Source organism: Kryptolebias marmoratus, linkage group LG13 (genome assembly GCF_001649575.2).
Source record: "Kryptolebias marmoratus isolate JLee-2015 linkage group LG13, ASM164957v2, whole genome shotgun sequence".
Taxonomy (NCBI): domain Eukaryota; kingdom Metazoa; phylum Chordata; class Actinopteri; order Cyprinodontiformes; family Rivulidae; genus Kryptolebias; species Kryptolebias marmoratus.
Window position 1 is genome coordinate 8,635,328 of NC_051442.1, and position 27,622 is coordinate 8,662,949.

The following is a 27,622-nucleotide window of genomic DNA, read 5'->3' on the forward strand; positions in this document are numbered from 1 at the left end:
AGTGACTAACATAATTGTCATTTTTAGTACCCCCGAGGACACGGTTATGTCTAATATACTAATTTAAATGTATACGTAATATTTTTGTTATGGCAGGTTAGGCTGCAATGCACCCCCGGGCATTTTGTTACGAATTTTGTCGATCTGCCTGTTTTTACTAAAAAATAGGGGTTGTTTATCCAGTCGCAGATAATCTTTTAAGGTTACTTAACAACACAAATCCGTTTGTCACTTCTTATTTTTAATTTATTGGCGAACAAAGACCATAAATGTGCTCTCCGTGTCGGCGATGCCTCTCTCGACAGGGGTGTCTTTTTTCGACATAACACCCGCTATGTTTCTCGTTTTTGCTCCGGTTGGCCGACAGGGGGCGCTGTTTCACCTCGTTGGCACATGCAGTCACGCATAGTAAAAAAAATGCTGTTTGTCCCACAGGTTCTCGACTATAATTTAATTATTTCCCCCACTTTTAAATGCGTAAATGCCTTTTATTTTAATTACTCCGCTTTGTTTTTATGTTTGCACCAGACACGCGCAAGCCTCAGGCTGACATTCGTCTCCAGGTGCGATCAGGTGAGCAGGAGGGAGGAGCCACAGAAAGACGTGTGCAGCTCCCTGAACGCACGTCACGACAGGCCGGAGTGGAGGAAAAGAAGTGAACTTTTCTCGGCTGTGAAGCAGGAGCAAGAAGACGGAATATGAGGTGGGCCCGGAGGGGATAAAAAATAAAAGGAACTGGGAACAAGAAGGTAACCAAACAAAAAAATAAATAAATAAACACAATGAGAACCGAATCGGTCGAGAAGAGTGGCTATAAATGGGAGAAGTGGAGCAGGGAGATTGTGAGCAACGTGTTTTTAAGAGGAAGACGTTTTAGGAATGCATGTTGCACACCCAGGAAGATGTTGGAATGAGGTTAGTGTGATTGCAGAATAAATATGAAGACTAATTTATTTGTGACACGTTGTCTGAAAGCCGAGTCAACATTCACACTGTTGTTTTCTTGTTTTCTTTTCAGTCTGACTGAATCTACTAATGCATATTTCAGCCAATCATAAACCAAAACCTTCAGCTCATTCAGGAGATGGCTGCTGTGACTTCTGCTTTTTGTTAACTTTTATACTTTTGGAAATATTTAACTTTATTTACAAACATTTCTCCTATAGGAATACATGGACATCTTCTCAATTCTTTCAAAAATGTATATATATGATTAAAATCTGCTTCAGCATAATTGCTTTATTTTTGTCTTCTTCAGCTGTTTTTAGGTTTTAGCTACTATGCCTTTTGCAGCAGTTAGCTTTTAGCTAGCCTTTTGCTACTTTGAGGTTTTGCCACGTTTAGCCTTTAGCTACCACACTGGTAATTTTGGGTAGCGCTTGTTCTATTTTTTTTTTAACTTAATCACTGTTTTGCCTCTTTTTAGCTTTTACCAGCCGAGTTTCAGCTTCTTCAGCATTTACAGTGCGTTCTGACAGAAAGTGCGTCCGCTCTCGTCCTGTTCTTTACGTCACGATGTGGCATCTGGGTGTCTCCGATTTAAAGCCCTGCCTCGTAAAGGTTGCCATTTCATTTAAGCTCCATCTTAGCTGCAGCAGCTTACCAAGTCTGGACTTGCTGTCCAAATCCAGGCAGATTTGCTCTGCAGGTGTGTGTCTCTGCAGCCGTCTCACCCGCGTCTCCCTGACTGAGACGCGTAAAGCACCACTTGCATCGCTGTGATCCCGTCACTACTGGTGTTTGTGTGTGTTTTAGATGGCGCAGCAGGAAGAGCCTCTGTATGACTTCCCGGAGCCCCCCAAGCCGTGCCAACGCAAGCTGCCCTGTCCTCAGCGGGGACGGGGGTCCCTGAGGAGCATCAGCGTGCTGGACCGCCTCCTGCTGACGCTTCCCGTCTGGCTCCAGCTGTCGATCAACCCTGCCACCGCGCTGCACATCCTGCAGAGAGAGCCTCCCGGGGTCAGGAACGCACAGACGGCTCCCGTCTTCTTTCGAGTGGACACACACGTGCCCGCCTCCGTGTTTGTAAACATCTGTGTCGTCCCGCAGACGTTCCTGGTGAGGAAGTCCCGCACGTCCCAAAGGAAAGTGCTGTGTGTTCGTTTGGCGGATGACAGCGTGCCGTCCTTCGTCCAGCAGTTTGGCATCAGGGAGGAACAGTCCAGTAAGAGCTTATTTTACCAGTTTTTACTCATATTTACCACGTCTGGCACAATTCTCCTCTTTTCTTGCCTTAGCTGTCTTGCCTGGTTGATGCAGACCAGAAACACGACCCTTTAAAAACAGATCAGCATCTTTAATATTATTTAAATCTTTTAAAAACCAGCTCTGTCTCTGGAGTCTTCAGCCATCAGCTTTCCAGATCTCCCAAGGCTCGTTTCCTTTTACTGTGTCAGCAGGTAAAAAAGGGGTTTTTCTGTATGTTGTTTTTTATTACATTAGTTGTTCTCAATTCTTATTTCAGTATTGTTGTTTCCTCATCAGAGATGTGCTGCCTTTCCCCCTGGAGCTCCCTGAAGCCATCGCTAAAGCTTCCTCGCACAAGCAACTGGAGTCCATCTCTCACATGGGGATAGGTGCGTGAGTTATTCTTTCTCCACAGCACGTTTTGTAACCTAAACTTTAATTACCTCAGGCTTTACAGAAGGGAGTTGTGGACGTGACTCACTCATATACTATGCGTTTGAAAATGACCTCCCAACACGTAGAAGGGGGGAAAATAAAATGTGCGCAGTGTACTTAACAAGTTTCATTATCGCCCGCCAGCTGAGGGGCGAAGGTGTTACCAAAATATCTCATGAACCTCAGGACAGATTTTTAATGAAACTAGCAGAAAATAATCACTGGATGTACGTCCACAAATGGACATTAGCAAACCCAAAAATGGCCGTTAACTTTGTCAGTTTTACGAATAATGATCTAAAGCTTGATGTAGCAGCTGAGTGATTCACAACACACACTCCGAGTGTGACATCTTGTGATATTGGGAGATTATATTTTTGAGATTTGTCCAAAACGGCTCAAGCTCCATCATCATGTGAGATGACCGTACTCTAGCATGAAAGGCTAGGCCTGAAGGTGTTAGCACGGTGATGACTTTCTGTTTGTTCTGCAGAGTTCTGGAGTTCCCACCTAAACGTCCGAGGGCCACGAGAAGCGCCCAAGCCCAGGAAAGACCAGGACAAGAAGCCAGATGTTGCCACATCCGTTTCACCTCCGCCCCTGCCAGATTCCCCTCCCCATCCGGACTCAGACAGCCGTCCTCCGGCCGCGCCCGAATCAGACACCGGCGAGAAAAAACCCGACCAAAGTCCCACGCTGTTCCACGAGTTCTGCCCGATCACGACGCGCAGCCCCCGCGAGCTGGACTGCGGCGCCGGCCAGGGGGCACTCTGCTTCATCAACCCGCTCTTCCTGCAGTCCCAGAACGCCCTGTGCAGGCGGCGCATGTTCAAACGCAGCCTCAAGGTTCGGGTTTCCACGGAGACGCTGACCCTGCTTTCGCCTCCGCTCGCGCCGCCACCTCCTCCGCCTCTCATGCCAAAAACCAGAGGGAGGTGCAAGGGCCAGAAGGCGGGGAAAGGAGGCGCTCAGCCCAGCGCGGCCGCAGCTGACGACTCCCAGCCTCAGAAACAGGAGGCCCCATCGGGAACTCCTCACTTCCTGTTTGAGGTGCAGGAGGAGGACCGCAGCACAGCAGGAGTCGAGGAGGAAGACGCCTCAGCTCAGCTTCCAGCGATAAAGGAGGATCTTCTAGATGAATACATGACTCCTCCAGTGACCAACTCCCACTCCCTCTCTCCTTACCACTCCCCCTCCGTTTCTCCCATGGCACCTCCTCTTTTCCCCAAATCCTCTCAGTCGCTCTCCGCTCATAATTCCCCGTCTGCCTCTCCATCCCTCTCCCCTTACCAGTCTCCATCTTTATCCCCTAAAGTCCTGTCGTCCCTCTCACCAAACCACTCGCCCAGCATCTCTCCCTCCCTCTCCCCCGTCTCCTCCTCCCCCTCCCCACTGACAGAACCGCCCTGCTGCACGCCTGCTGCTCCTTCAGGAGCAGAGCGGGAATCAGAGGAGGAGGAGGAGGAACCGCTCACAGACAGAAATCAGGAAGAGGAGGAGGAGGAGGATCTGAATGAGGAAGAAAGCGTGGCGTCGCAGCTGAGCGCCGCATCTCTTGAAGAACGCGAGGACGAGGAAGCAGGGGGAACTTCTCTCCTTTCGGCGAACGAGAGAAATGTATAGGAATTTAATTGTAGACATTTAGGTGTTTCCAGTATCGTTTTACCTCAGAATAAAACTTCACTTTTGCACCAAAAGGTCAAATAAACAAGCAGTATTGTTGAATAAAATACCAAACATCACCATCCAGACCTTTAAAAAAAAAAAAAAAACTAAATGCTAAATCAAAAATCAGACTCAAAGGTAATCAGTGGATGCACAACTACAACTAATTAATATCTGAGAGCTTCATTAAAAAATTATTCTAATGAAGTACCAGAAAGGTTTTTTTTTTTTAATCAAACATTTTATTTGTCTTGCTTCATACCATCTCATTTCATACAGAGTTATTCTACTGAAATCAGCCAATCAGTTATATCAAATCTGAAAAAAAAAGAAATGGCAGAAAATGTTATTTTTCTCTCCTGTCAGCGTTTAAACGCCCCTGCAGCCAGTTATCAGTGAAAACCTGTCGAACCGACATGAAAGATGCAGACTTTTACTTTTAGAATCAATTCAGCTGAATCAGCTGCAGTAAAGACAAAACGGTTTACAAAAAGCGACAATCTTCAAGACTTGTTTTAACGTTTTCATTTAAGTCTTTCTGGTTTGTTCATGTTTTTGCTGAGAAACTTTTAATAATTAGTTTGTGTCTGAGGCAACGATTGGATCCCAAACTGAATGAGAATTTACAGAATCTGTGACTGCCCGCTCTTACAGACGTGTTTGATTCTTATGGCTTTGTTTAAAGATTTGTTTCGTCTTCTCACTGCCTTTCTTTTGTTTTCCTAATGAGACGCGAGCAGTTTGCGTTCCAGGAATCGGTGCAGCGGACAACCCGTCAACACCAGCAGGGGCCGTCTCTTCTGCTCAGGTCCAGCAGGGCGGCCTCCACCTGCTCGGCGTCGTCCGGGAAACGCTCTGTGAAGGAGCGGATCAGACCCGCGGCGCTGCTTTCGTATTCCACCAGCTCAACGCTCTCCCCTGGAAAGCACACGCCGTCAGACACAAGCTCGCCGTCACCAACCGACTCGGGGCTGAACTGCAGCTACGTACCGCTGACTCTGGTGTTGGCCTGGACGAACATTTTGCGTGCCTCCTTCCTCAGCAGCACCGTCTCTCGCAGTCGCAGGAAGCTGTGAGCGCCGCTGTCGCCGACAGTGGAGTAACCTTCGTACAGAGCCCTGCCTCCGTCCACGTCGGCCGTGGACTTAAAAACCTACAAGTGGGTGAGATCGGGTTAAGCACGCCGAAATCAATATGATATTTATGCATCTGGAAGGTTCTGATTAGACAAACAGCAGGTTCTCAGCTGAGCCATAAGATGGTGAATTAGGACCGTTATAAATAAAAATAAAAGGAGCTGGTGGGCGGGGCCAAAATTCAGAGAAAAATGTAATTACAACCCCCTCTTATGCTGGAATGACTTAAATTTGCAAGAAAAAAAGTCCACATTTCAATATTTAAAGGCACAAATTTAGATAACTGTTAAGTCATATTTGCAAGAAAAAAAAGTAATAACTTACATGGTTTGTTTTTGTTTAAGTTCAGGTGATTTTTGTGAATTTACCACTTATATCTTAGAAAATATCCAGATGTCCCTTCTGTAAAATTACAACTTTAATCTCAGAAAACATTTGCCTTCGTTTCTTTGGCCAAAAATAATAATGTAGTCTCAGGAAAGTTTTTTTTCTTCTGGTAAATTTAAAACCTTCATCCTGGATGTTCATACTTTTTTCATCCCAAATGATTGATTTTACAATATCTCATAAATTTACATATTGGATGACAGGGAAATTGACATTTTCTTGCAAATTCAAGCCTTTCCAATTACAGAAGAATATCCAAGTTTTTTTGACATAAATATATAAATTTTATTTATATAATAAAAATAATAAAAGAGTGAAATTCAGAGAAATCCCAGAATGCCCTTTTATTATTTTATTTATAGTGGACTTAATTTACCGTTTAGATCTAGGAATACCAGCTCGTTAAAGCCAACATTTAGATGTCTTTTCTCACAAATTATTTATGAGTTTTTCTAATGTATTGATAAGTTAAAAACAAAGTTGTAAAAAAAGAAAAATTCCTTTAGGATAAGACGGCACATCTTAGTTTACTTGCAAAACAAACAACTGTTGCTAAAAGTTTTCACCATTCAATAAAACAAAAGGAATATTTTGGTCTTTAATTGAGCCATCGTGACTCTTGAATCTGTATTTTAGTCCGGACTGCTCCTGTTAGTATCTGAACATACCTGCAGTTTACAGAGGAACCTGTGGATGGCGCTCTTGCCCACGGTGTGGATCTTGCTCCGGTCCAGGGTGATCCGAGCGTCGGGCTTGCCGTCCTGACCCGTCACTTCCTCCAGGCCCACCAGGCCCTCCCCGGCTTCCAGCAGAACGCGCAGGATGACGAAGCGGGCCTGCATGTGAGCCTGAGCGAAAAAAGAACCCGAACATGACACCACGTTCTGACAGCCATGTAAACACAGAGACAGACCCACTGTCTCTGTCTGGGAAAGAACGCAGACACGTCCAACTAATTATGTGGGATCATAAGAGACACGTGATTAATAACCTGTGAGCAGACTTCATATAAACACCCTCAGATTCTATGGACCCATGACTTCAGGAGCTTTTAAACGAAGCTCAGCTGCTTTGTTTAAAACCTCCACCAGCACGCTGTAATGTTAACAATCGAGTTCGACTTTAAGGCTGACAGATTACCTGTCTCCAGCTCTTGCTCTCAGGTGTGTAGAACTCCAGGCCCAGCAGGCCCGCTCGGACCATGCTCAGCCAGTTGATGTACACCACGTCCTCGGCGTCCAGTCCTTCGTGGCCAAAGATACTGGGACAGACGCGCGCAGAAGTTTAATTTGCTGGCCTCTCGCAGGACTTTCAGTATTTGACACATTTAAAACATAAAATTCTTGGGTTACACCAAAACCCGCGATTTTACCTCAAACTCCACCTCCTTTTCTTTTCTGATCTGAACTCAAGTTAGCGGTATTCCCGAGCGTACCTCAGCACTTGTTTGTTGAGGCACAGGTAGAGGCCGACGCATTCAGCGCGGCATTCTTCATAAGACGACGCGATCGTGGAGAACTTGCTGTCCCACGTCTCACTTCCCCGGTACCAGCTCGACACCTGACAGGTAAAGTCGTAGAAGTCAGCGCTTTCGGTCCCGACCTTACAGTCAGACGTGTCAGCGGACGCAAACTCACCGCTTCCCCAGTCTCCGGGTTGACCACCTTACTCTGATCAAAATTGAACTCGCCTTTGTCGTCCTGAAGGGGAAAAACAAAAATCTGAATATATGTGCAAATTCTTCCATTCACACGTGAGATTAAGAAAACGGGTTGATCTCGGCGGAACGCTGCGACCTGCTGGACCGACCTGGACGAACAGCTTCCCACTTCCATGACCCAGCAGCTCGTGGAGTCCAACCTGCACCTCGAAGGACGGGCCCTTCAATTTGATGAACAAATCCTAAAGCAAAAAAACCAAAATCATACATAAATCCAACACAGGAGGATGAATAATTACAGAAAATAAGACGACGAACCTTGTCCTCCTCTTGAAGGAAGGTGAGTTTTTCTTTCTGTGTGGCGTAGGCGACAGCCAGCACGTTTCCGAGCGACACGTTTTTAAAGCCCTCCGACTGTCGGATGTCATCATCTGGAAACATGAACGCACAACATGTGAAATAAATTTAAAAAATAAACCGACAAACTGAACTGTGTGTATTTGACCTTATTAAAGTCGTAACCCGAGCACACGTACAGTTTGGGATGTTAATTCCAGCTGGTATCCCACTCCCGGCGAACGTGAGGACATCCAGCGAGGTGAAGTCGGGTTTGAGGAACGTGTCCTTCTCGAACTCCTGGGGCCAAGGCAGCTCGGGGAGCAGGACTTCGGCAGAACTCACCAGCTTGGCGAAACGCTCGCTCATCGCCTTGTTCACCACCGCAACGAAGCCTGAACACGACGTCACAACCCCCCCAACGGGCAGCAGATCAGTTTAAACGATCCATTTTTCCTCGGCTCAATCATACAGCGTTTTGTCATTTATATTTGCCCACTGGGGATCCTGCAAGGATTTATTTTTTAACTCTAGTCTCATATCTGAAACTGTGCTTATTAAGCCGCTTCTACTCATATAATTAATTGAGAACAGTTCCAAAGGATAGCAAATATTGAAATTAAGAATTTTGAAAAGTACGAGCAGTGTGAATCGTTTTCCAGGCTCAGATTTTTGAGGAGTGAGAGCTTGAGGAGCATTTTACCTCCTCCTAGAGTCTTTGTAAATTCTTGACAGGAAAACTTGGGCCTAAATCCGAAGCATTATTCTGTTAATCCTCATCAACTTGTCAATTACCTTCGAACTCTCCTCTGGAGCCAAATGGGTCTCTGTAGCTCTCTATGAATCCTATATAGCTGGGAGAAAGAGACAGAACAGAGTTAGTAACAAGGGCTGAAGAGCAGGAGAAAGGTTTCAGTGGTTAATAAAAAAGGGCAGCTCTGGATGCAGAGAGCAAAGGTCTCTGAAGTGAACTTTATGAGGAAGTGAACAAGAAAAAAAAAGCAGATTAAAACAAGATGTCTGAGGAAGTAGAAGTTGGTGAGAACAGAGGCGACTTTTACGACCGTTTCGTGAACAACAACAGTGTAGTGGAAAAATGAACACCTGGGCCTGCTTACGATCCGGCCCGCGTTCAGAAACACATTTCAGCGCTTTGGATCACCTCTCAACGATCGGGCCCTTGTCTTTGATCCAGTATCGGGAGCCCTCTTTGTGGGCTTCGATGGACCCGAAGGTGAAGCTGCGCCGGTACTCTTCCAGCATCTTCTTTTGGTTTTCATTGGCAGCGTAGGCCTGTTGAAACAGACAAAAAAAAAAACAACAAAAAAAACTTTTAAAATCATTTTTCTTTTGTTATTTCCTGTCCTACTGAATTTAATGAGATCGATCCAAAAAGCCCAAATATCATTGCTTCAAATGTTTATATTAAAACACTGTTTATAAAGTAATTTTTTAACATATTTCTGATTTAAAATTTGAATTCAATTTGATTTCTCTTTAGTTTCGACATCATCCAGTTAAATTTACTGTAGGCTGCGTTCAATCAGGGATACACAAACATCATCAGGATTGTTTGAGATGAAGCCGACATTTATCTAATTTGTCACGATTATTTTACATGAATTTTGCCCTGAAACATTTTTGATTTTTTTTGTCATTACTCACTTTCAGCCATTTTTTTTTTTTTCCTTACATCAGTTTGTTCTCAGAGTTTCACAGCTAGTGTAGCTATACTTTCAGCTTTGGTTATTAAATCATCCTCTCTTGTTGCTGCTCACAGGATAAATGAAAACCGACAGCACTATTTTCAGATTCCACCATTTCCTTGGCAGTGACTTACCTGTGCTTGTTGGAGGTAATAGCAGACTTTTTCCATGATTGGACAATAATCTCCCCTCTTCACAATGAACTCTTTGTCCTCGAAGCTGAAGCTGCCACAGCAGGACTCACACTCCCCGTCTACTGCACAGTCTGCGAAGCAATTTGTTTCTATCAGCCAGAACCACCGAGTTGTTCCACAGATAATCATTTAAGATCTGTCAGTAATCCTGCTGCATTTCATTTCTCCAAACTAAACTGTCCCTGAAGTCCAGCTTGACTCATGACTTCTGACATTTTGGATGTAATATTTGTCTAAAGCTTTACTTTACTCTCATTCTAACCTTTCTGCACGGCTGAAGCCAATCTCACTTCATAACAGGGTTTCCCTCCACCGTCTTTCTTGAACAGACGGGTGTTGTAAGCAGACAGTTTCTGGAAACAAACGGGGAATAAGATCAGTCGAACTGAGAAACACCAAAACAAAGCTGATGATTGAAACTATTTAAATTTAAAAAAGCCAACTTAGGAAAAACAAACCAGAATAGTTTAAATAAGAATGATCGCTTCAGCTATAAATTTGCCTACTTTTGAATCTAGAAACCTCTGAGCCAGCTCTGCATCCTCCAGGCAGCAGTTTCCTGAGAAGTAGGTGGTAATCCCCTGAAAGAAAAAGAAAAACAAGAATACCAAAGTCACACGAGCTCTCACAGGAAGCACACTTCACCAGTGGTGTTCAGTGGCTTCTTATGATTAAAAAAAAAAAAATCCAGATTTATTTTTAATACACGTTTAAAACCACCAGAGAAAAATGTTAACAATACCAGTAATAAAACACACCAAAAGTGGCTAAAATAAAGTTAAAAAGAGAAGTAAAGAAGCAATATTTCTAAGGAGGTTGAAAATAGCCAAAGCAAACAAAAGCATCTTTAGACATAAATGTTTCAGTTATTTGGGAATAATAAAATGAAAGCAGCCACCACAAACAACTTTCTTACAGACTAACCTTAATAAAAAAGCAAATAAGACTAATTGTTAAGAGGATCTAAGCAGTAAATCTCTTAGACAAAGGCAGGTGAGACCTCAGATATTAGAAAAGTCTTTTCAGCAACAAAACATTTCCTCAAACAGCTGTCAGAGGCGTTTGGTCCATCTTACATAAAATGATCTCGCTTTAGAAAATAATGCGAGCCAAAGATGGCCGCAACTCTGCGTTAAATTATGTCAGATCCCACCTTGTCACCCAGGCCGAGCTGTTTCTGTCGGTCTTCAAGCGAGTACATGGGACAGGAGCAGCTGTCCCACAGAGCCTTCATCTCACCAGGGTTATCCTGAAACGCCTGGCTGGCCCTCACCAGAGCTTCCAGCTTGTCCTGCATCAAAACGCCACGGCTTAAATTACATTTATAAGAACGTATTTTTAAAGATATCCCCATCTTGGAAAACCAACTAGAAAGCAGACAAACAAGATGTGCTTCCAACATTTGGTGCATCCTTACCTTTGGTAAATTTGGGATGAATTTGGTGTCTCCAAAAGACTTGTAGTTGCCCATGTTTGCGTACACACCAGCTGCGTACACCAGAAAGGCCTATAGATGACAAACAGAACAAAAAATGACTAAATAAACTTGTTTATATCTGTTTATAGCTTTATTTAGAAAGACGTGTGACGCCAGCACACCATGAAACTGTAAGGCTGTGTACCTGGTACTCCTCAGAGCTGAGGCCAGCTGCTTTGGCGACGTGCTCCAGCTGTTCTGGGGTCTGCTTCCTGAAGAGCCTCTGCAGCAGGACAAAGATGTTTGCAGACTCCGGGGACGTCTGCAGCAGCACGGCGAGACCGCCATACCTAACAAAGATACAACTCTTCAGTTCACCAAACCACCTCATTTCGGGCCCAAACCTCCACCGGTTGTTTAATGCCAGCGCTACGAGCAGACGTTAAGAGACGTACCAAGCGGCACGCGACAGATTGTGGGCGTACATCTTCTCCTGAGGCGAGAGCAAACGAAAGGCTTCGGCGCAGTCGAGCCCGGAAACGCCAATGTCGTTTGGGAGGTAGTATTGGGAGTCCACCATCTTGGCTCTGAAGTTTGATGATGCTGAGGAGATACTGTTGGGAAGGCAAATTAAAAAAAATCAGAGTAATGTAAAAAAAATAATACAATGGAAGAAAAAACAACTGAAATGAGGAAATATTACATAGCACTTAAATGCTTGGATCTTAGTTTGATGCTTTATGTAAATATAAACTTTTTAAAGATATGCAAACATTTAGGGGGGACTTAAAGAATAGGAGTAAAGGGATACATTAAAAGTTTTAATCAGCTGCTCATCAATGAACCCTAAAATCCAGTCGGGCAATCTTGCATGTTTTCTGTTTCGTTTTTCTTTTAAAACTAGAAGCAGATATCTCAAAAGTAAGGTGTCTGGTTTCTAATTGTATTCGCCTCGTTGCCTCTTTGACACCAACAGCCTGCAGCCAGCGGGACTAAAGTAATTTAAAACCACATGTTTAAGAAAAGACAGTAAGTCAACAATCGAGTGAGCATTAGCAGCGTGCATGCTAACGGCGGCAAAGTGGGAACAAACATTAGCAAAACTTCTACAAACCGCGCGAGTTTTAAGAAAAAACTTCAATTTTTATGCACGATTCGCCTCTCTTTAACACATAAATTAGAGGCAGAAAGAGAGTTAAAAGTTAACTCAACATTTCGTTACCTCAAAAATTGGCAACCGTCTCCGCGAACGTCAAATTGCAGTCTCACGCAGTTCACTTCCTGTATTCATTCATATGTAGACCCGCCCCTCGACCAATCAGAAGTTGCGTTTTGTGGGTGATGTAAACATCAGCCAATCATAGCGTAGTTCCCCTGGACGTCGCGACAGACTTTGTATCGCGTGTTAAAATCAAGTTTGAAGCAATTAGACAGCTGCACTGATTTCGAATAAATGCATATTTGGTTGCGATCTGAAACAACCTTCTGTTGCCTTTGGTCTGGCAGATCTTTTCATTGGCCTTGTAAAATCAGGAAAAGATCTTACTTTAGCAGAAATGTTTTCAAAGAAAATCCTCACTTAGGCCGTTGATAGTTAGCTGAAGTAGACAAAGTTATCATTATTATTATTATTTACACAATCTAATAAGCTGACAGAAAAGACCAAAAGTGTATTATTTAGGACAGTGGTTCCAAAAGTTGGGGTCAGGACCCCACTTTGGGTCATGAAGTACAAAAATAAGGCGTCCTAAGAAGATCTGCAGAAATAAAATTAAAAAGGATTGCCAATGGTATATTTGCACCCAATTGTTGCAAAGAGATAAAAACACCAGCAATAGTCAGGGTGATGAATCGCTGCAAACTTTATTTTGTGGGTTAGAAACGGGAAAGTTTGGCAACAACTGATTTAGATCATTTATGTTTCTGTTTACTTTGGGCATTTTGTGGCTGACACAGTATTAAGTTCATTTCGTATTTAAATTGTTTGACACAGATGGGAGGTTCAAGGACTCATACAGCCCCGACGCGCCAGTGAGAGGATAATTTAGGCATTTGGAAATGACGTCACCACCAAGCTATCCTCTAATGACTCTTAATTAACTTCACTCCAAGTCCTGGTCAAAGAATTGGGGTAAAATAACAGCTAAGATGTAGACAAAAGTGCTAATGTCCTTTTTTTTTTTCATTGACTAAGAGCAGAAATGAACAAACATCATCTCTCAATGCCTCGTTTGGGTCTCATCTCATTAGGATTGCATATATTTGTTGTAAGATTGTTGCAAAATTCAAAATCAGTATGTTTTTTAAGGGTGTCTGAAAAGACTACAAGATTTTTCTATACTTAAATGTAAGAAACTTTGATTATTGTTGAAAGAACCTTTGACACACAGACGTTTGCAGCTGCTTTAAACGCTGCATTTATAGACCACCAGGAATTTAGATTTTTCCAAACTCTGACTGGAAAAAAACTTGAAGAAAATGGAACAAGAAGGCTCACTTCCACATTGGTCGGCTTCCACTTTTCCATATACTTCGCAAATTACTGTAACTTACCAAATGCCTGTAAAAAATTTGCTTTGTAAATACTGCTCTAACTGAATATACAGTAGCGTTCTTTTTTTCTGTTTCATCTATGACGGATGCCAACTTGTTGATAAAAGCAAACAGCTCTAAAGCAAAGGCAGACGTGTTATTTTCCTAACTTTGGTTGCTAAAAATAAAAAATACTGATTTTAATGCTTCATTTACAAAGAATTTAACATCTGTCTGGTGGATTGACCCACTGTGTCAAACTTTCAAAAGATTGCAAAGCTTCATTTTCCATCTGTCATTATCCAACTTAAAATTAAATAGTTAGAACTAAACTTTGTGGGAACAGATTTTGCTTTTCTGCATCAGGAAGAGGTGGTCTGATCTTTTGACTTGCTTTGTGATTTCTCTGCCCTATGACGAGGTGTCATTTTATGATATTTTCTTGTAAAGTAATAACAACAACAACAAAAAAAACACTGTTTTGTTATTTTATTGACTTTTATTGCATTTTAACAAATGATGAAAGCTATTTACAAAAGCTGTGCCACAGAAAGTATCAGAATTAGTTGGTGTTTTACCCAATTTCTTTGGTTTCAGTGAGCAGTCTTTTGCCACCAAAACATGTTAACAGACATATGAAAACATCTAATTTTCTCTGTTTACGTTAGGGTTCACGCTTGAGTTTTGCCATCCTTCCTGGGAGGAGGTGTTGTAGGGAGAACCCAGCGATAGCAGTCCGAAAAGCTGAGGCTCTTATCCACTGCACAGCTGGTGCAGTAGACGATTCCCAAAGCCAGCATCACTACAAGAAACACACACAGAGGCACCAGCAGAGCCACAAGCAGCCAGCTCTTGTCGTGCTTGCGTTTACCAGCTGCAGACCCTCCTGCCTCTGCTGTACTGTTAGTGTCCATCTCAGGTCCCTCAGACCCCCCAGTCCCACTGGATGATCCGTTTGCTGTTTCAGCTATGACCCCACCGCTTGCTTCTTTTGTCCCAACATCACGGTCGATGTCGTTGTTGGTGCCAATTTTTTGCGTCGGGGATGGGGCTGTGTGGTATTGCTCAGGTGAAAGGTCATCCCATTGGTTTAGGTGATTATCTGATTGATGAGCCATATCAGGGGTAAGTCCCACAGGGGCCTCTGTCAGCCAGTTGACATCATTGTTGCTGTCATCTTTAAAATACGGGTCAGTGGTGGACCAGGGAAGATCATACTCATCAGACGTACCAGGATCAGGGGTCAGAGTGGAATATTCTCCATCAGAATATGAAGATTGGCAGGTAAGTCCGTCTAGCTGCAGGTCAAAGCCATCATTACAGTCACACTGGTACCCTCCAATTTGGTTGAGACACTGTTGCTGGCAGGGTGACTCCAAGTCACACTCATCCACATCTAAACACTCACCTTCATCACTCAGCTCAAAGCCGGGTTCACACTGGCACTTGAAGGACCCTACAGTGTTTTCACAGGAGCCCTCACAGCTGCCGTCATCGAGGCACTCATCTATATCTACGCACTCTCCGTCATTGTCTGTCTGATACCCCTGATAGCAGGTGCAGTGGAAAGTGCCTGGGATGTTCACACAAAGTTGGGGACACGGTTCTTGCAGACATTCATCTACATCGGAACATGTGCGGCCATCCGGACTTATCTGGTAGCCTGGGGGGCATGTGCAGCGGACGCCCCGAGTTGTTTTCGAGCAGTCATACTGGCACCCCATCTCCAGACACACCCTTTTGTTTTGGGGAGGGTCAGTGACAGGAGTCAGTTCAGGTGGGTCGTTTTGGTTCAGGGGGTCAGGCTTGCAGCTGTAGCCATCCTCATCCAAGACGAACCCTTCAAAACAGTAACAGAGGTACGTTTGGTCTATGTTCTGGCAGTGCTGCTCACAACCATGGTCCCCACTACACCAGTCCTGATACTGTGTTGCTGCACTGGAAGAACATAGAGGGGCATCCTTGGACCAGCCCACCGTTTCATCATCTCTATCCATGCACAGGATGACTTGCTCAGCAGGAGCATCTGGGTTTAGTCTGTCTGCAGGACAGAGCAAAGTAGCCACAGATCCAAAGGGTACATGAGTCAGCAGGGTGCTTACAAGTTTAAACGGGGTTGTATAAGCGGCTGGACCTCTGCCCTCATCTTCCAGTGGTGAACATGTCGCTTTGTGGTTGTACTGACAAATATATCCATCCAAAGGCAGCCCGCAGGGACCTTCGGCCCATTTGTAGTTTGCTGCGCTCTCTCGTCCGCTCTCTGATATGTTTACAGTCATGGCCACGCAGCGATGGGCGGCACATGTCTTGGGCATTTCTTCACGATTCCAGTTGGTGAACTGACCTTCTTGATTTCCTGTTGGAAGATAAAGACAAGAACCTAATCAGTCAAACACAAATGAAGTCAAAGTACTTTGAGTTCTCTTTGCTTTTTCAGACCAAAAGTGACTCATGAAAGTATGAAACTTGTCGTTCTGTTCTCTGCTGATTTGTAAAGGTGAAAAAAATACTAGTGCTTTCAATATCACCACTAGGGGTCGCCAAAGTTGTAGATTTAAAAATACATACTAATATGGAGTTTCCCTCTGTATTGGACTTGTTATTTTTGTTGAAACAGCATTTTTTTGTCCCCTTATTATTTGAATTGAATTAAATTAAGTCAGTTCTCTCCAACAGCAATAAAGAATGGTTATTCCATTAAATAGATTTTCAATGAACAGGCAGCTACATTGAGGTTAAGAAGTTTTTTTGTTTTATTATTTCAAGAGAACTCATTACATCTACTTAGTAAAAACTTAGATATTTGTTCTCATCCATCATGCTTCAAAACCCTATCCAGAACCAATATTGTCTGCATGGCTTTAATATAGTCAAATAAGACCTATATTTTTGTACAGTAATTTGGTAAAAACCATTCTTTTTATTATAGCCCAGGGGAAAAAAAACTGAAATAAGCTGGCCTCAGAACTCTTGAAAGAGTAATGCTTTTTCTGGCTGTAGACTTAGGCAGACACATCTGTTTTTTGTAAGTTTGTATAATGTCTAAATCACTCTGAGGGGTGGCAATGAGTACAAAAAGGAGTGAACGTCCCCAGTTGCACCAGCCCTTTCTCAGCAAAATGATAGGAGTTAATTCAAAAACCATCCAGGGAGCACAAAGTCCTGCAGACTGGCCTGAGGTGCCAAAGTCTGACAGATGTGTGCAAATTAAGGAACATATTGGTTCAATATTGAAATATATTGTCATTTCTTCATGGGTGTTCATTTCTGCTCATTATAAAAAGGAAAAAAGTCTGTTGTGTCACAAATCCATATGTATTCACTTCAATAATTATCTACTTAATTAATAAAAATTTATTAAAAGAATAATTTATTTAAATTTTGATTAAGTTATAACTCTTAGTTGCACAGACTCACAACTCACAGAAAATAATCCTCTCTAGCTGTGAGTTCAGTTATCTTTAACTGTTTAATGACAGGAAGTTATTTTCTTTAATTGCACCATTGGTTACTAACAAGGAAGTATTTAGGGTGTTTCTACAAACTAAGATGAAATGGTTACGGAGCACAACTTCGAAAAAAAAAAAGATGAGACTTTGCCTGTGACCCAGACGAATCCTCTGAGTGGTCGGGTGGTTGAACACTGGCGCGGAGGTCTGTGGAGTCCAATCCAGAGACGAAACCTGGACCTGGAGCCTTGTGCATCAATGGCCGACATCAGCTTATGGACCACGCCCGCCGCTTCATAGGTATGCATCGTGGCCAGGGTCCCACCATTCTCCCGGCAGGCCTGGCCAGCTTCCCTGAAGATTTTCTTCTGGAAGAAGACAGCGTAGCATCCTTCCTGGTAGCAGATTGCATGTTTCTCCGGCAGCCGAGCTTCGTCTGTCCCCTGTTCCTCTTCAGGCGTCCTCAGCCTTTGGCCCCAGCTTCCAGGGGCCACGCAAACGATCAGCAGCCACAGGATGCACAAGAGACTCATGCTGCTGCAGCTGCTCCTGTTCTTCTTCAGCATCCTCAACCTCAACCTAAGGTCTGAACTAAGCCAACATTCAAAGGAGCACCACAACTTACTATTAGAAAAAATTATAATAAAAAATAGTGATTTTTTTCCCCTCCACCTTTGATCACAAAAACCTTGAGCCAATCTAGACTAGGCTTTTTAATCAAACTAGTTTAGAACAAAAGAAATTCAGAGTAAAGTTAATTTCTTTCATTTGCCTTAAACAGCTGAGGCACTTATGTGCAAAACGCACAAACTTTCATTCAAGCTGTCAGTGACCTTTTGAATCAGCCTCCAACAGAACCTTTAAACAAAATCCTTCCAGTACAGCTCAAAATGCAGTCCAGTGAGGTCCTGAAAGTACAGAGCCGCCTTTCCTCCAAGTCCAAAACAGAAACTATGAATTCAATTAATATCCAGGGCAGAAATCCTGCAACTTTATCTGTTCCTACCTCTGCAGAGCTGGCTTTCAGACTGAGCATCAGAAAGACGGGAAGACTGGGGAGGGCTGGGTGGTGGTGGGGGGAGGCTACGTAGAGGAAAATTGTGGAGGAGATTTTTGCGTTTTTGGGAGAGGGGGCTGGTACAGCGTGTCTGAAAGAGGACCGGAGGGAATGATGGTCTGTGTGGGGGTGGTGGGGGTTAGGGACTATTGGGGGAGCTTAAAACCCTGGGAGAATTATGAAAACCATACGACACCACTGTCCCCATTCTACACACACACATACTGTATGCACACACACACACACACAGACATGCGGCATTAATGCAGCACAGCATCCACAGAAGTGGAAAGTGTTTGTCAGCTTCATGAGATGCAGAAGTTGTCCCCCCCGTTCTCCAACCGTCCTCTCCTTTTCCCCTTCCACCTTTTGTTTTTCCATCTCACCTTCTTTGTCAGGCTCTCATAGCTTCTGCTTTTCTGTACCTTCACCCTTTACACATTTTTTTTCTCACCCTGCCTGTTCATTTTTCTGTCTAAAGTCCACACCAGCTGGAAGTTTTTAACTGTTCAATGGAAACTTTAAAGTGAGGAGCCGAAATACCAGCTGAAATGTGCATATTGTGTGTACGTGTGACTTAATTTCTTTGCTTGAAAAAACTATCACCTCACCAGGGCACAGATGTTTCTGTGTGCTTCTTTGTGTGTGTGTTTGTGTGTGAGTGTGTGTGTGTGTGTGTGCCTGACTTGGGGGCATCTGGAGGAGAGGAAACAGGAAATGCCAGATGTGCATCATCTTGACCTCTCCATGGTTGGGGAGTATGGGGAATGACCTGAGGGATACCTCCACTGCTGTTATACGAGCCATTCACCATCCACAGCACGCCTGCTGCAAACAGAAAGCATGAATTTGTATTTTTCCAAAGAAAAATATAATCTTTTCATTTTTCCTTGTGCCTGTGCAGTGAGCAAAGCCAGAAAGAAAAAGTTACTAAATGACACCAATAGCTGCAATCTGAATGGAAAGCTACACATTTAAAACCGCTGGGTACTAAAGGCAGCTCTTTGAACACGCCTCATTTTTGAGTAACAGAGTTTAATTGTGAGCTAACAGCTGGACTAAAATAGACAGCTTAGGTCTTTAAACAACTCCAGTCTAATAAAGTTCATTTGAGAACTATTTTAAAAACCTTTACATCATTCTCAATTTTGCAATTCTATAGGTTATTATTTGCAAGCTATCAGCTAGTTGTCCAATATGGTTGCCTTGCTTATGGAAAGTTGCAATAGTAATAAACTTTTTATTTAAACTTTTGTCAATTTGCATCTCAGTAATCTAGTCATGGACATAGTACCTTCCAACCACTATAAGTGGCTTTGGCTGCTGTTTGTTTGGCTGCTGTTTGTTTGAATGCACAGAGAGCAGAGGAAACCATATCGGCTTGTATTGCTAATAGTAGTTAGCCTGGTTTCTGAGCTCAGCCATTAGCAAATCCTACTGGAACTCTGTAATGTCGGGTCTGACACCATTCCCAGATCTGACTTCTGAGGTAAACAGAACGCAGCGTAAACTCTGAGCTGAAGTTTGTTCAAAGAGCTATCTGCAAGAGGTAAGATATTAATTGTTCTTGACCTGCCCACAGAACCCCAATTCAGAACTTTTAAACTATCCTTTTAACATCCAAAATGCATAACTAATTTGCTGAACAGCAAGTTCCTATGTGTGCTTATGACGACAGTTTGAGGAAGGTAGGCCACTCCCACAACAAAATTAAGATGGCTAAATATCATAATAATCAGTTTGAGACAGAATATCTGTGAAATGTGAAATGACAGCTATAGTTCACCCATTGCAGCTTCCTAACAAAGAGTGATGAGATGGAAAAGTGATGCTAAAAGTGCAGCAGAAGCAGTTATTAACCACAAACAGTTTGAGTCCAAACCCCTGCTCCCTCTATGGATTGCAGATGATCTGACGGGCTGCGGTGTGTTGGCTTTGGCAAACAGATTATGTACAATGCCATTATTCAGCAGTCTTTTCCAGTTATGTAACAACCACTGAAACTAGAGCAAGAACAGACATAAAACCTTTGGATCCTGGAGAACCTAAAGAGCCTTTTGCCCCCTCCTTCCCCACGTCCCTCTTTTTTTCTTCGCTTTTCTAGGGCTCCCACTCACCACCAGCCCTTTTCTTGCTCTTTTTGTCCCTCTCTTGCTTTGCCTCAACTTTCTTTCTTCTATTCAGCTCTTCTCTTGACGTTTCATCATTCAGGCTCCCAATCCTTCCTTCAGACTGTCAGTTTTTACTAACAAACTCACTCTTACTCTTGTTTATTTTATTAAGTTGTCTGCACTGGCTCCTTCTCTTGAAGCCACGCCCCCTGAACATATTTCAGAAGCAGCCTCTAAATGATAGAACAGACACTACTGTTGTGTTTTCCCAATTTCCTTTGTTCTCATCAGTCTACACACTGTGTATCCAAGTTTCTCTGTCCTCTAACTCAAAGACCTCTGATGGAACAGACAGACGTTTTGGTTTTATATTGGCTGCCTGTTCAGTTAAAGCCTGCTCTCTCAGTCCTTGACTTTGACCACATGACATCATTGGCTCCAAATCATTCTCACCTTCTAGTTTCTTCACAGCTGAACTTCCCATTAAAAGCTGTAAAGCATTTCACCTTATGCGTCTGAACTGGATATGCAGTTGGAGCAAACTGTTACTTTTTACCCCTCAAAAGGCTGCAGTAATGAAAAACACCAACAAACTTGATAAGTCTAGCAAATCAAATCCAGTTTTTAAACAAACTCTGTTGCCATATTTGCTTGGATTTGAATTTTAACAGCATGCACAAGAAGTAGTCTTGATGCCAGTGGTGTAAACGATATGCTTCTGAGTGTTTGAGACATCTGCATTAAAGGGATAGTTCAGATCATTTTAAGTTGGGTTTTGTAGGAAGGTTATGAACCCTCGATACTTGTTGAAGACTAATGGTCCCTCTCAGTCCCAACCATAACCAGTTATGGGCCCTGGGCAAGATTTTAGGTGGTGCCCCCTTTGCATTGCACTAAATCCCACTGCCAGTTTGGAAATATTCACAAGAAACTAAAAAGCTTTGCCTTTGACGTTTTCTTTCATCTTAAGAAAACAAGTTGCTACTAAAGTTATTATTTTTACATAGCCTAAACATGTCTATTACCGTTTTTGCCTCTATTTATAACCCAAACTTAAAGACAACATCACTGCAAGAGACAAAATATCCTCAAAACAGAATTTTCAGACGCATCGCTGCAAAGGAGCACAAATAGACAGACTTTTTGTGTTAAATTCCTCACTCTGAATCTAATAGTTTTGTTTCATGCTAAAGTTTACTACTTAAATAAGCAAACACTTGGACCAAAAGTTTAGCCTTTTTCAGTTTTGTGCTGGATAAAAAAGACAAATTATAAACAGATGACGATTTATGATGAAGTTACATTAGTACAAAATGTGTGAAAGCTGAAACTCAAAAAAACAACAAAACAACAAAAAACATTGTCTCCTGACACAAATTAAATTTAGGTGTGTCCAGAAGTTGCTTTTTCTTAAAATAAAACCTCATAATAGTTATAAATGGAAAAAAAACACGAGATGCCAAACTCAGTATCATCTGTTCTGCTGCAACCAAGAAATCCACAAATATGTACCAATCCGTCCAACACATGGTGAGATATTTTTACTGGTTGAGGAAGAAATTTCAGCCTGCATGTTGCACCATGAAAAAACAGACACGTCAGGATTAATCCTCTGGAGGACAAAATTATTTAGTAAAGTTATCCACAGGTCATGCAGAGACGCTGTTCGTGCTAAAACCACTGAATGAAATCCAAGTGTGGGATTAAAAAAATCTGCTTTCACACAAATAGCCTTCAAACCCTGTTTCTGAAGGAAACATCTACCTTAACGTCAAGGTTTTTATCTCAAGGCAAAAGGTCAATATTGTTTTGCCCATTTGTGTGGGTGAGTGAGTTTGTTTAGCTTCATGTTAGCAAAATATCTCATGAATCAGAGGATGGTATTTAATGAAAGTCAGAAAGTAATCACTGGATGCGCATCTACCGCTGATGAACTTTTAGAGTCAACCGCATTTAAGATTTCTGCCACAGCTACCCAATTTTATCAAACGCAAAAATAACTATAACTCAGCCAGTTTTACAAATATTAACCTAAAATTTGTTGTGATAGTAGCTGAGCATCATGTTCAGCACATGCGCTGCACATTTCACACAGTCTTTGCTTAAAACTTTGCACTGATTGTTGTCTGTTTGCAAAATATCTCATGAATCACTGGAGGGAGTTTAATGAAACTTTAAAAAAAGTAGTCCTTGGATAAACATCAACAACTGATTACATTTTTGGAGCCATGCCCATTCAAGATGGCTGCAACAGCTAAGCAACCTTAGCAAACACAAAAATGGCTACAACTTTGTCAAATGTACACATATTGAGCTAAAGTTTGACCTGGTAGTAACTGAGAGTCTTTACAGAACAAAAAATTCATCTCGCAAGGTCTCGCAGTAAAGCACGAGTCATTTACTGCACAATGTCTGAGCTGTCCCATCATAAGATGATTTTAGCTTAAAACTGGAAAAAGGAAAGGTGGTGGGCAACATGCATTCCTTTAAGAAATGCAAGGCATTTTTATTTATGAAATGGCTGAATTAATGTGGGGCAAACTCTTCTTCCAGCAGTTTGTGAGTCTTGGACTTTAAAGCTTCTGAGTTGATGAATTTATCCTCACAGCTGCTTCAGTGGAGCAGTTCAAAGACATCTGAGTGATGTTAATCAGTACGCTTTCTTACACAGAAAACAAATGTTTCTGTGTCTTGTCTGAGAACAAACAGATAGGATATCCCGATGTTCCTGAAGCCAGTTGACATACGAGCTGAAGTCAAGGAATATCCGCCGGTATTTCCTCATAATTTTCAGTCAACAACACAGACTCACTATTTACACCTACTGACGTGTTTGCACCATATCAGATACAGCTGGGCACGTCAGTTGTTCATGTTTCCCATGAACACACACACACACAGACAGGAGAACACGCTGAAGCAATTAGCAGCAGCCCCATGCTTAAATAACAGACTGCATTCCAGGTGATTTCTGTTGGTTGGGGGGGAAAGATAATTTTTTTACTGCCTCTTCCTACAAAGTACATATGTTTTAGCTTTTATAACTGCTATGAATGCTTTGCATCTACAACAAACATTTGAGCTCACCGGGGTCCCAATGAGGGACTGAATATCAGCCAGGTGAAGTCTCCAGAACCTGAACGCATCAACTTTATGTTTGTACTTTTTCATTAGTAGCTGTAATCGTGAATTAAAGATATTCAGAAATAGGCATTTGTTTACCTTCATTATATTAAAGGTAATATATTTATATTTATGTCTTTACCCGTGCTTGTGTGTTTGTGTCTGACTGTTACCAAAAATGACTGATGAAGGACTGAGAGTTGGGACAGGCTAATTCTTCACAGATTATTCCTTTACCAGATGATGGGCTCAGCTTTTCCATAGACACAGCCATGCACACACAGCCGTGCACAGATATCTTACACCTCGCTGTATATCTTTTCACAGCGCAGTTCTTCGCAGAGGGACTCTGTGTGTGTGTGTAAGAGTTTCTGTGCTTCCAATGGTAAAAGCATTAACAGTGAGGAGAAAGAATGACGACTCCACAAGAAAGAGACTGGACACAAAAGAGACACAAAGAGACAGGCCGGCGTCTGATCTGTCGGGACGTTTTACTGACCCACTTATTCCTGAACAATTTCCTCCAATTCTCCTTGTTTTCTTTCATTTAAACTCTGCATTTTTGTGCCGCACTTCCTCCTCCTTCACATGACCTGGTCTCAGTTTGTCTTTTACTGCAAGCTTCTTTAAAATCAGCACTTTAGAAAAAAGCTGTAACCATAAACTGCTTGACTTTGCATCAGCAAAAGAATGCAAATGGCTCCCTTAATGCTGAAATCTTCTGCAGATTTGTTATGTGAAGTGAAGTCTAATAACAGGCTCTTCTTTCCCTCTCCATTATTTCATCGCCCTCTCACCCTCCCAACTAAGAGGCGGAGGCCACCACACCGTCTCAGAGGTGGTCAGAGAGTCGGAGGCTGGAAGATTTGATCTCAGAGAAAATCACAGCCGAGGTAAACAGGTAACGAGGACGCTTCTTGCAAGACTGCTGACAAGCTTGATCCATTCTAGAAAATGTCCACCCCCTCCAAAAAAAGCAACCTTCAGGCAGCCAAAAGCTGAACATTGTGTTGCACTGGAAAGACTCCAAATGTGACTGAGCTGAAATGTATGAAAAGGAAGGCGAGATGGGAGAGAAAAAAGATGAGGAATCAGCAGTTTATCTTTGAATAAATAAAGATTCAAGAACAGACACTGTAATCCCTTTAGATGAAGCCCTTTCTAACATTTCAAAGCTGAACTTTGGGGGTATTCACATCCAACAACTTTTCCAAACATGTGGAGAAGTTATAAACAGCATTTTTGAGAATAGCAGTCTGAAGAAATATTAGATTTTCAGCTGCATCGCTCTCATGGACACGTGTTTATTAGGAAGGAAAACTTGGAAAGACTCATAACTGGAAAAGTACAACTAGTCAAGTGAAAATGAATAACTAAATAAAAACAAACTGATTGTATTTTTAACTCCTAAACTTTTGGATTAAGTTAAGAAACATCCATCAGACTGGATTACCTGAGAGTGCTGCAAAAATAAAAATAAAACAATAAAGATTTAAAAACAGCAGAACAAAGTCACTTCATTTTTAAAATCACTTCAGAAAAGCACTGAGTAGCTTAAAATGAACACAGATTTCTGGGCACAACATGTTTAAACTGAATTATCAATTTTTAAAAAAAGCATAAAAACTAAAGAAATTTCAGTTTCCATGAAAATACAGGGTGAACTGAGCTGAGCGACTGCAAAAGGCTCGCTAAAAACCTACTGTAAACTCATTTAAACACTGTTAAATATAAAGGCTGCAATGGTTAATTCAAAATGGCATCTGCATATTTACGTGTGCACACCGATGCACTACGGTCAGCTGTATCAGGTGGAACGTGTTCTCCTAACCTCAAGAAAAATACACAAATATCTGGGGTTCTGCTGAATTTCCTTGAAAATTCCTCGTCTTTGATTTACTTACGTTTGTGTACACAACCCGAGCCTGGCTTATAGACTGAAATTAGTTGTTTCTACAAGCTTAACTTTTGTTCTGCAGCTGTAGGCGTCATACTAAAGAACATGCAGGCAGTAACACACATCTAGAGATCATTTATCAACTCTGAAATGAGCTACAGATCCTTTCTAAATCTGAATTTATTGTTGTAGTACATCTGTGTTTACTAACTAAAATGCACCATGTGTTTAGTTTGTTTTTCTAAAAGTAACATTCTCGTGAATATTAGAAGCATTCCTGAGTATGAGAGGTTGAACTGTCTCTGTAAAAACAGCTCCAAATCATGATACTGCCTCTGCTGTGCTTTATAGAGGGTTTTAGAGTTGGTTTATTATAATGTATCCCTGCCAAAAAAAAAACAAAACAAAAACAAACAAAAAAAACCCCCAGAAAAATAATTTTTTGTTTCTGCCAAAATGATTCAGCTTTGACATCATTTGTTTTTAGACAGAAGGAAGCCTTGCAGGTTTAATAATAGTTTGATGTTTTTCTGCTGTGTGGTTATTTTTAAACCCTGTAGATTGTGCTGTTAGTGTGAGCTTTGCAGGTTGGCCTCCTACACAGAACAATGGCTCTCGATTTCCTCCATTTGTCCGTGCTTCTTCTTAATCTGCTTTGATGATCACCTTTAGAAATACTTTGGTTTTTTTTGGCCTTTTCCTGCTCCGTGTTTACAGATGGAGCCTTCTTTATTGAAGAGGAGTGAAAATGACTATTATCAAATTATTGTTTACAACAAGCAATATTTCTACAACCACTAACTGCACTGACTGTTCCACAACCTCACAACCTTCTGATTTCATCTCATTCATGGGAACAAATTGTTAAAAAAAAAAAAATTAAGGAAAATGTTTGAAAGGTTTGTTTGCCTCGGTGCAAATTTAAAAGCACACAATGCAGAAATGCAAGTCTTACAAAAAGGTTTGCACACAATAGTTTCACATGTTTGCCGTTTTAGTCAGAGATGAAGTGAAGACATACTCATATATATAGTCATATACTGTACACAAGGTTACACTGGCTCCCTGAATTAAGTTGCAACGTTTTTACGACTCATAAGTGGGTCTTATAAATCCTGAGCGTTCAACACAACCTTTCACCTCGGTCGTTTTCACGTACCCTGACTGACCTCCTCTCCTGCTCTTCCCTGCTACTCCACATTTTTAATTTCCCTGAGGAGAAACAGCCTTCCCCCCATTTTTCCTCTCCAAAGTTTTCCAAAGGTTCTCCTTTTTGCTCCTCTCATCTGTTTACACACACTATATTGCCAAACGTATTCGCTCATCTTCCTTCACATGCATATGAACTTGAGTGACATCCCATTCCTAATGTTGCAGCTATAACAGCTTCAACGCTTCTGACAAGGCTTTCCTTAAGGTTTAGGAGTGTTTGTTGGAATTTTTGACCATTTTTCCAGAAGCTCATCTGTGAGGTCAGACACTGATGTTGGACAGAAGGCCTGGCTCACAGTCTCTGCTCCAATTCATTCCAATGTTGCTCTATCAGGGTGAGGTCAGTCCTCTGCAGGCCAGTGAAGTTCTTCCACACCAAACTCACTCATCCATGTCTCTATGGTCCTTAGTTTGTGCCCTGGTGAACAGGAAGGGGCCATTCCCAAACTGTTCCTACAAGTTTAGAAGCATGAAATTGTCCAAAATATCTTGGTTAAGAGAGCATTAACAGTTCCTCTCACTGGAGGGGGTCTGCAGTTGTTGACTCTGCACAACCTTGGTGACCTTTGTGCACTCTGCTCCTCAGCATCCACTGAGCCCACTCGGATTTTATGTGGCCTATCACTTCATGGCCAAGTTGCTGTAGTTCCCAACCACTTCCACTTTGTTATAACACCACTAACAGTTGACTGTGGGATATTTAGTAGTGAGGACTTACTGCATAGGTGGCATCCTATCACGGTACCATGCTGGAATTCCCTGAGCTCTTAAAGGCGACCCATTCTGTCACAAATGTTAGTAGAAGCAGTCTGCATGGCTAGGGGCTTGATTTTGTCCACCTGTGGCCATGGAGGCAACTGGAATACCTGAATTCAATGATTTGGATGGGTGAGTGAATGTTTCTGGCAGTATAGAGTAGCTTTTTAAAGCTTCTGGCTGTTGCCACATCTTTTCTTGTTTAAGTCTGAATCTGCCTTTCATTGGCATTTTGGCTCAGGGCTAGGGTTAGGGTTTCAACCTGGATGAAGGTGTAAGGGCATCTTGGCTCAGGGCTAGGGTTAGGGTTTCCACCTGGATGAAGGTGTAAGGGCATCTTGGCTCAGGGCTAGGGTTAGGGT

General features: G+C 42.3%; 3 protein-coding genes across 5 annotated transcripts; 1 reads left to right on the forward strand and 2 right to left on the reverse strand.

Moving 5' to 3' along the window:
• Positions 1 to 598: 598 nt before the first annotated feature.
• On the forward strand, positions 599 to 4,437 carry LOC108238975 (ras and Rab interactor 1). 3 transcript variants are annotated; one of them, XM_017421382.3, is made up of 6 exons: positions 599 to 749; positions 1,756 to 1,959; positions 2,050 to 2,164; positions 2,327 to 2,399; positions 2,485 to 2,576; positions 3,116 to 4,437. In XM_017421382.3, the coding sequence occupies exons 2-6, from the start codon at positions 1,756 to 1,758 to the stop codon at positions 4,243 to 4,245; spliced, it is 1,614 nt and encodes a 537-aa protein (XP_017276871.1). In that variant the 5' UTR covers positions 599 to 749; the 3' UTR covers positions 4,246 to 4,437. The 3 variants fall into 3 exon arrangements, with proteins under 3 accessions (XP_017276871.1, XP_024862798.1, XP_024862797.1); XM_025007030.2 differs by having other exon boundaries at positions 603 to 703; XM_025007029.2 differs by lacking the exon at positions 599 to 749 and adding an exon at positions 759 to 915.
• Positions 4,438 to 4,602: 165 nt separating this feature from the next.
• Positions 4,603 to 12,466, reverse strand: dpp3 (dipeptidyl-peptidase 3). Its single transcript, XM_017421380.3, has 19 exons — positions 12,346 to 12,466; positions 11,579 to 11,737; positions 11,329 to 11,473; positions 11,124 to 11,213; positions 10,860 to 10,997; positions 10,213 to 10,287; positions 9,969 to 10,059; positions 9,647 to 9,777; positions 8,969 to 9,099; positions 8,602 to 8,660; positions 8,007 to 8,201; positions 7,789 to 7,901; positions 7,620 to 7,712; positions 7,448 to 7,510; positions 7,246 to 7,370; positions 6,951 to 7,071; positions 6,479 to 6,658; positions 5,278 to 5,440; positions 4,603 to 5,205 (listed from the first exon to the last, which is right to left on the reverse strand). The coding sequence occupies exons 2-19, from the start codon at positions 11,701 to 11,703 to the stop codon at positions 5,063 to 5,065; spliced, it is 2,181 nt and encodes a 726-aa protein (XP_017276869.1). The 5' UTR covers positions 11,704 to 11,737; positions 12,346 to 12,466; the 3' UTR covers positions 4,603 to 5,062.
• Positions 12,467 to 14,129: 1,663 nt separating this feature from the next.
• Positions 14,130 to 18,141, reverse strand: LOC108238974 (endosialin-like). The gene is made up of 2 exons (XM_017421381.3): positions 17,256 to 18,141; positions 14,130 to 16,011 (listed from the first exon to the last, which is right to left on the reverse strand). The coding sequence occupies exons 1-2, from the start codon at positions 17,668 to 17,670 to the stop codon at positions 14,327 to 14,329; spliced, it is 2,100 nt and encodes a 699-aa protein (XP_017276870.1). The 5' UTR covers positions 17,671 to 18,141; the 3' UTR covers positions 14,130 to 14,326.
• Between the last annotated feature and the right edge of the window lie 9,481 nt (positions 18,142 to 27,622).

Coding starts and splice junctions, on each gene's coding strand:
- LOC108238974 (XM_017421381.3), bottom strand. CDS start 17,670: ATGCTGAAGAAGAACAGGAGCAGCTGCAGCAGCATGAGTCTCTTGTGC. Junction 16,012..17,255: donor AGGATTCGTCTGGGTCACAG/GCAAAGTCTCAT, acceptor ATCTTCCAACAG/GAAATCAAGAAGGTCAGTTC.
- LOC108238975 (XM_025007029.2), top strand. CDS start 880: ATGCATGTTGCACACCCAGGAAGATGTTGGAATGAG. Junction 916..1,755: donor CAGGAAGATGTTGGAATGAG/GTTAGTGTGATT, acceptor TGTGTGTTTTAG/ATGGCGCAGCAGGAAGAGCC. Junction 2,400..2,484: donor TCCTTTTACTGTGTCAGCAG/GTAAAAAAGGGG, acceptor TTTCCTCATCAG/AGATGTGCTGCCTTTCCCCC.
- dpp3 (XM_017421380.3), bottom strand. CDS start 11,703: ATGGTGGACTCCCAATACTACCTCCCAAACGACATTGGCGTTTCCGGG. Junction 11,474..11,578: donor AATCTGTCGCGTGCCGCTTG/GTACGTCTCTTA, acceptor TATCTTTGTTAG/GTATGGCGGTCTCGCCGTGC. Junction 5,441..6,478: donor GGTTCCTCTGTAAACTGCAG/GTATGTTCAGAT, acceptor ACCCACTTGTAG/GTTTTTAAGTCCACGGCCGA.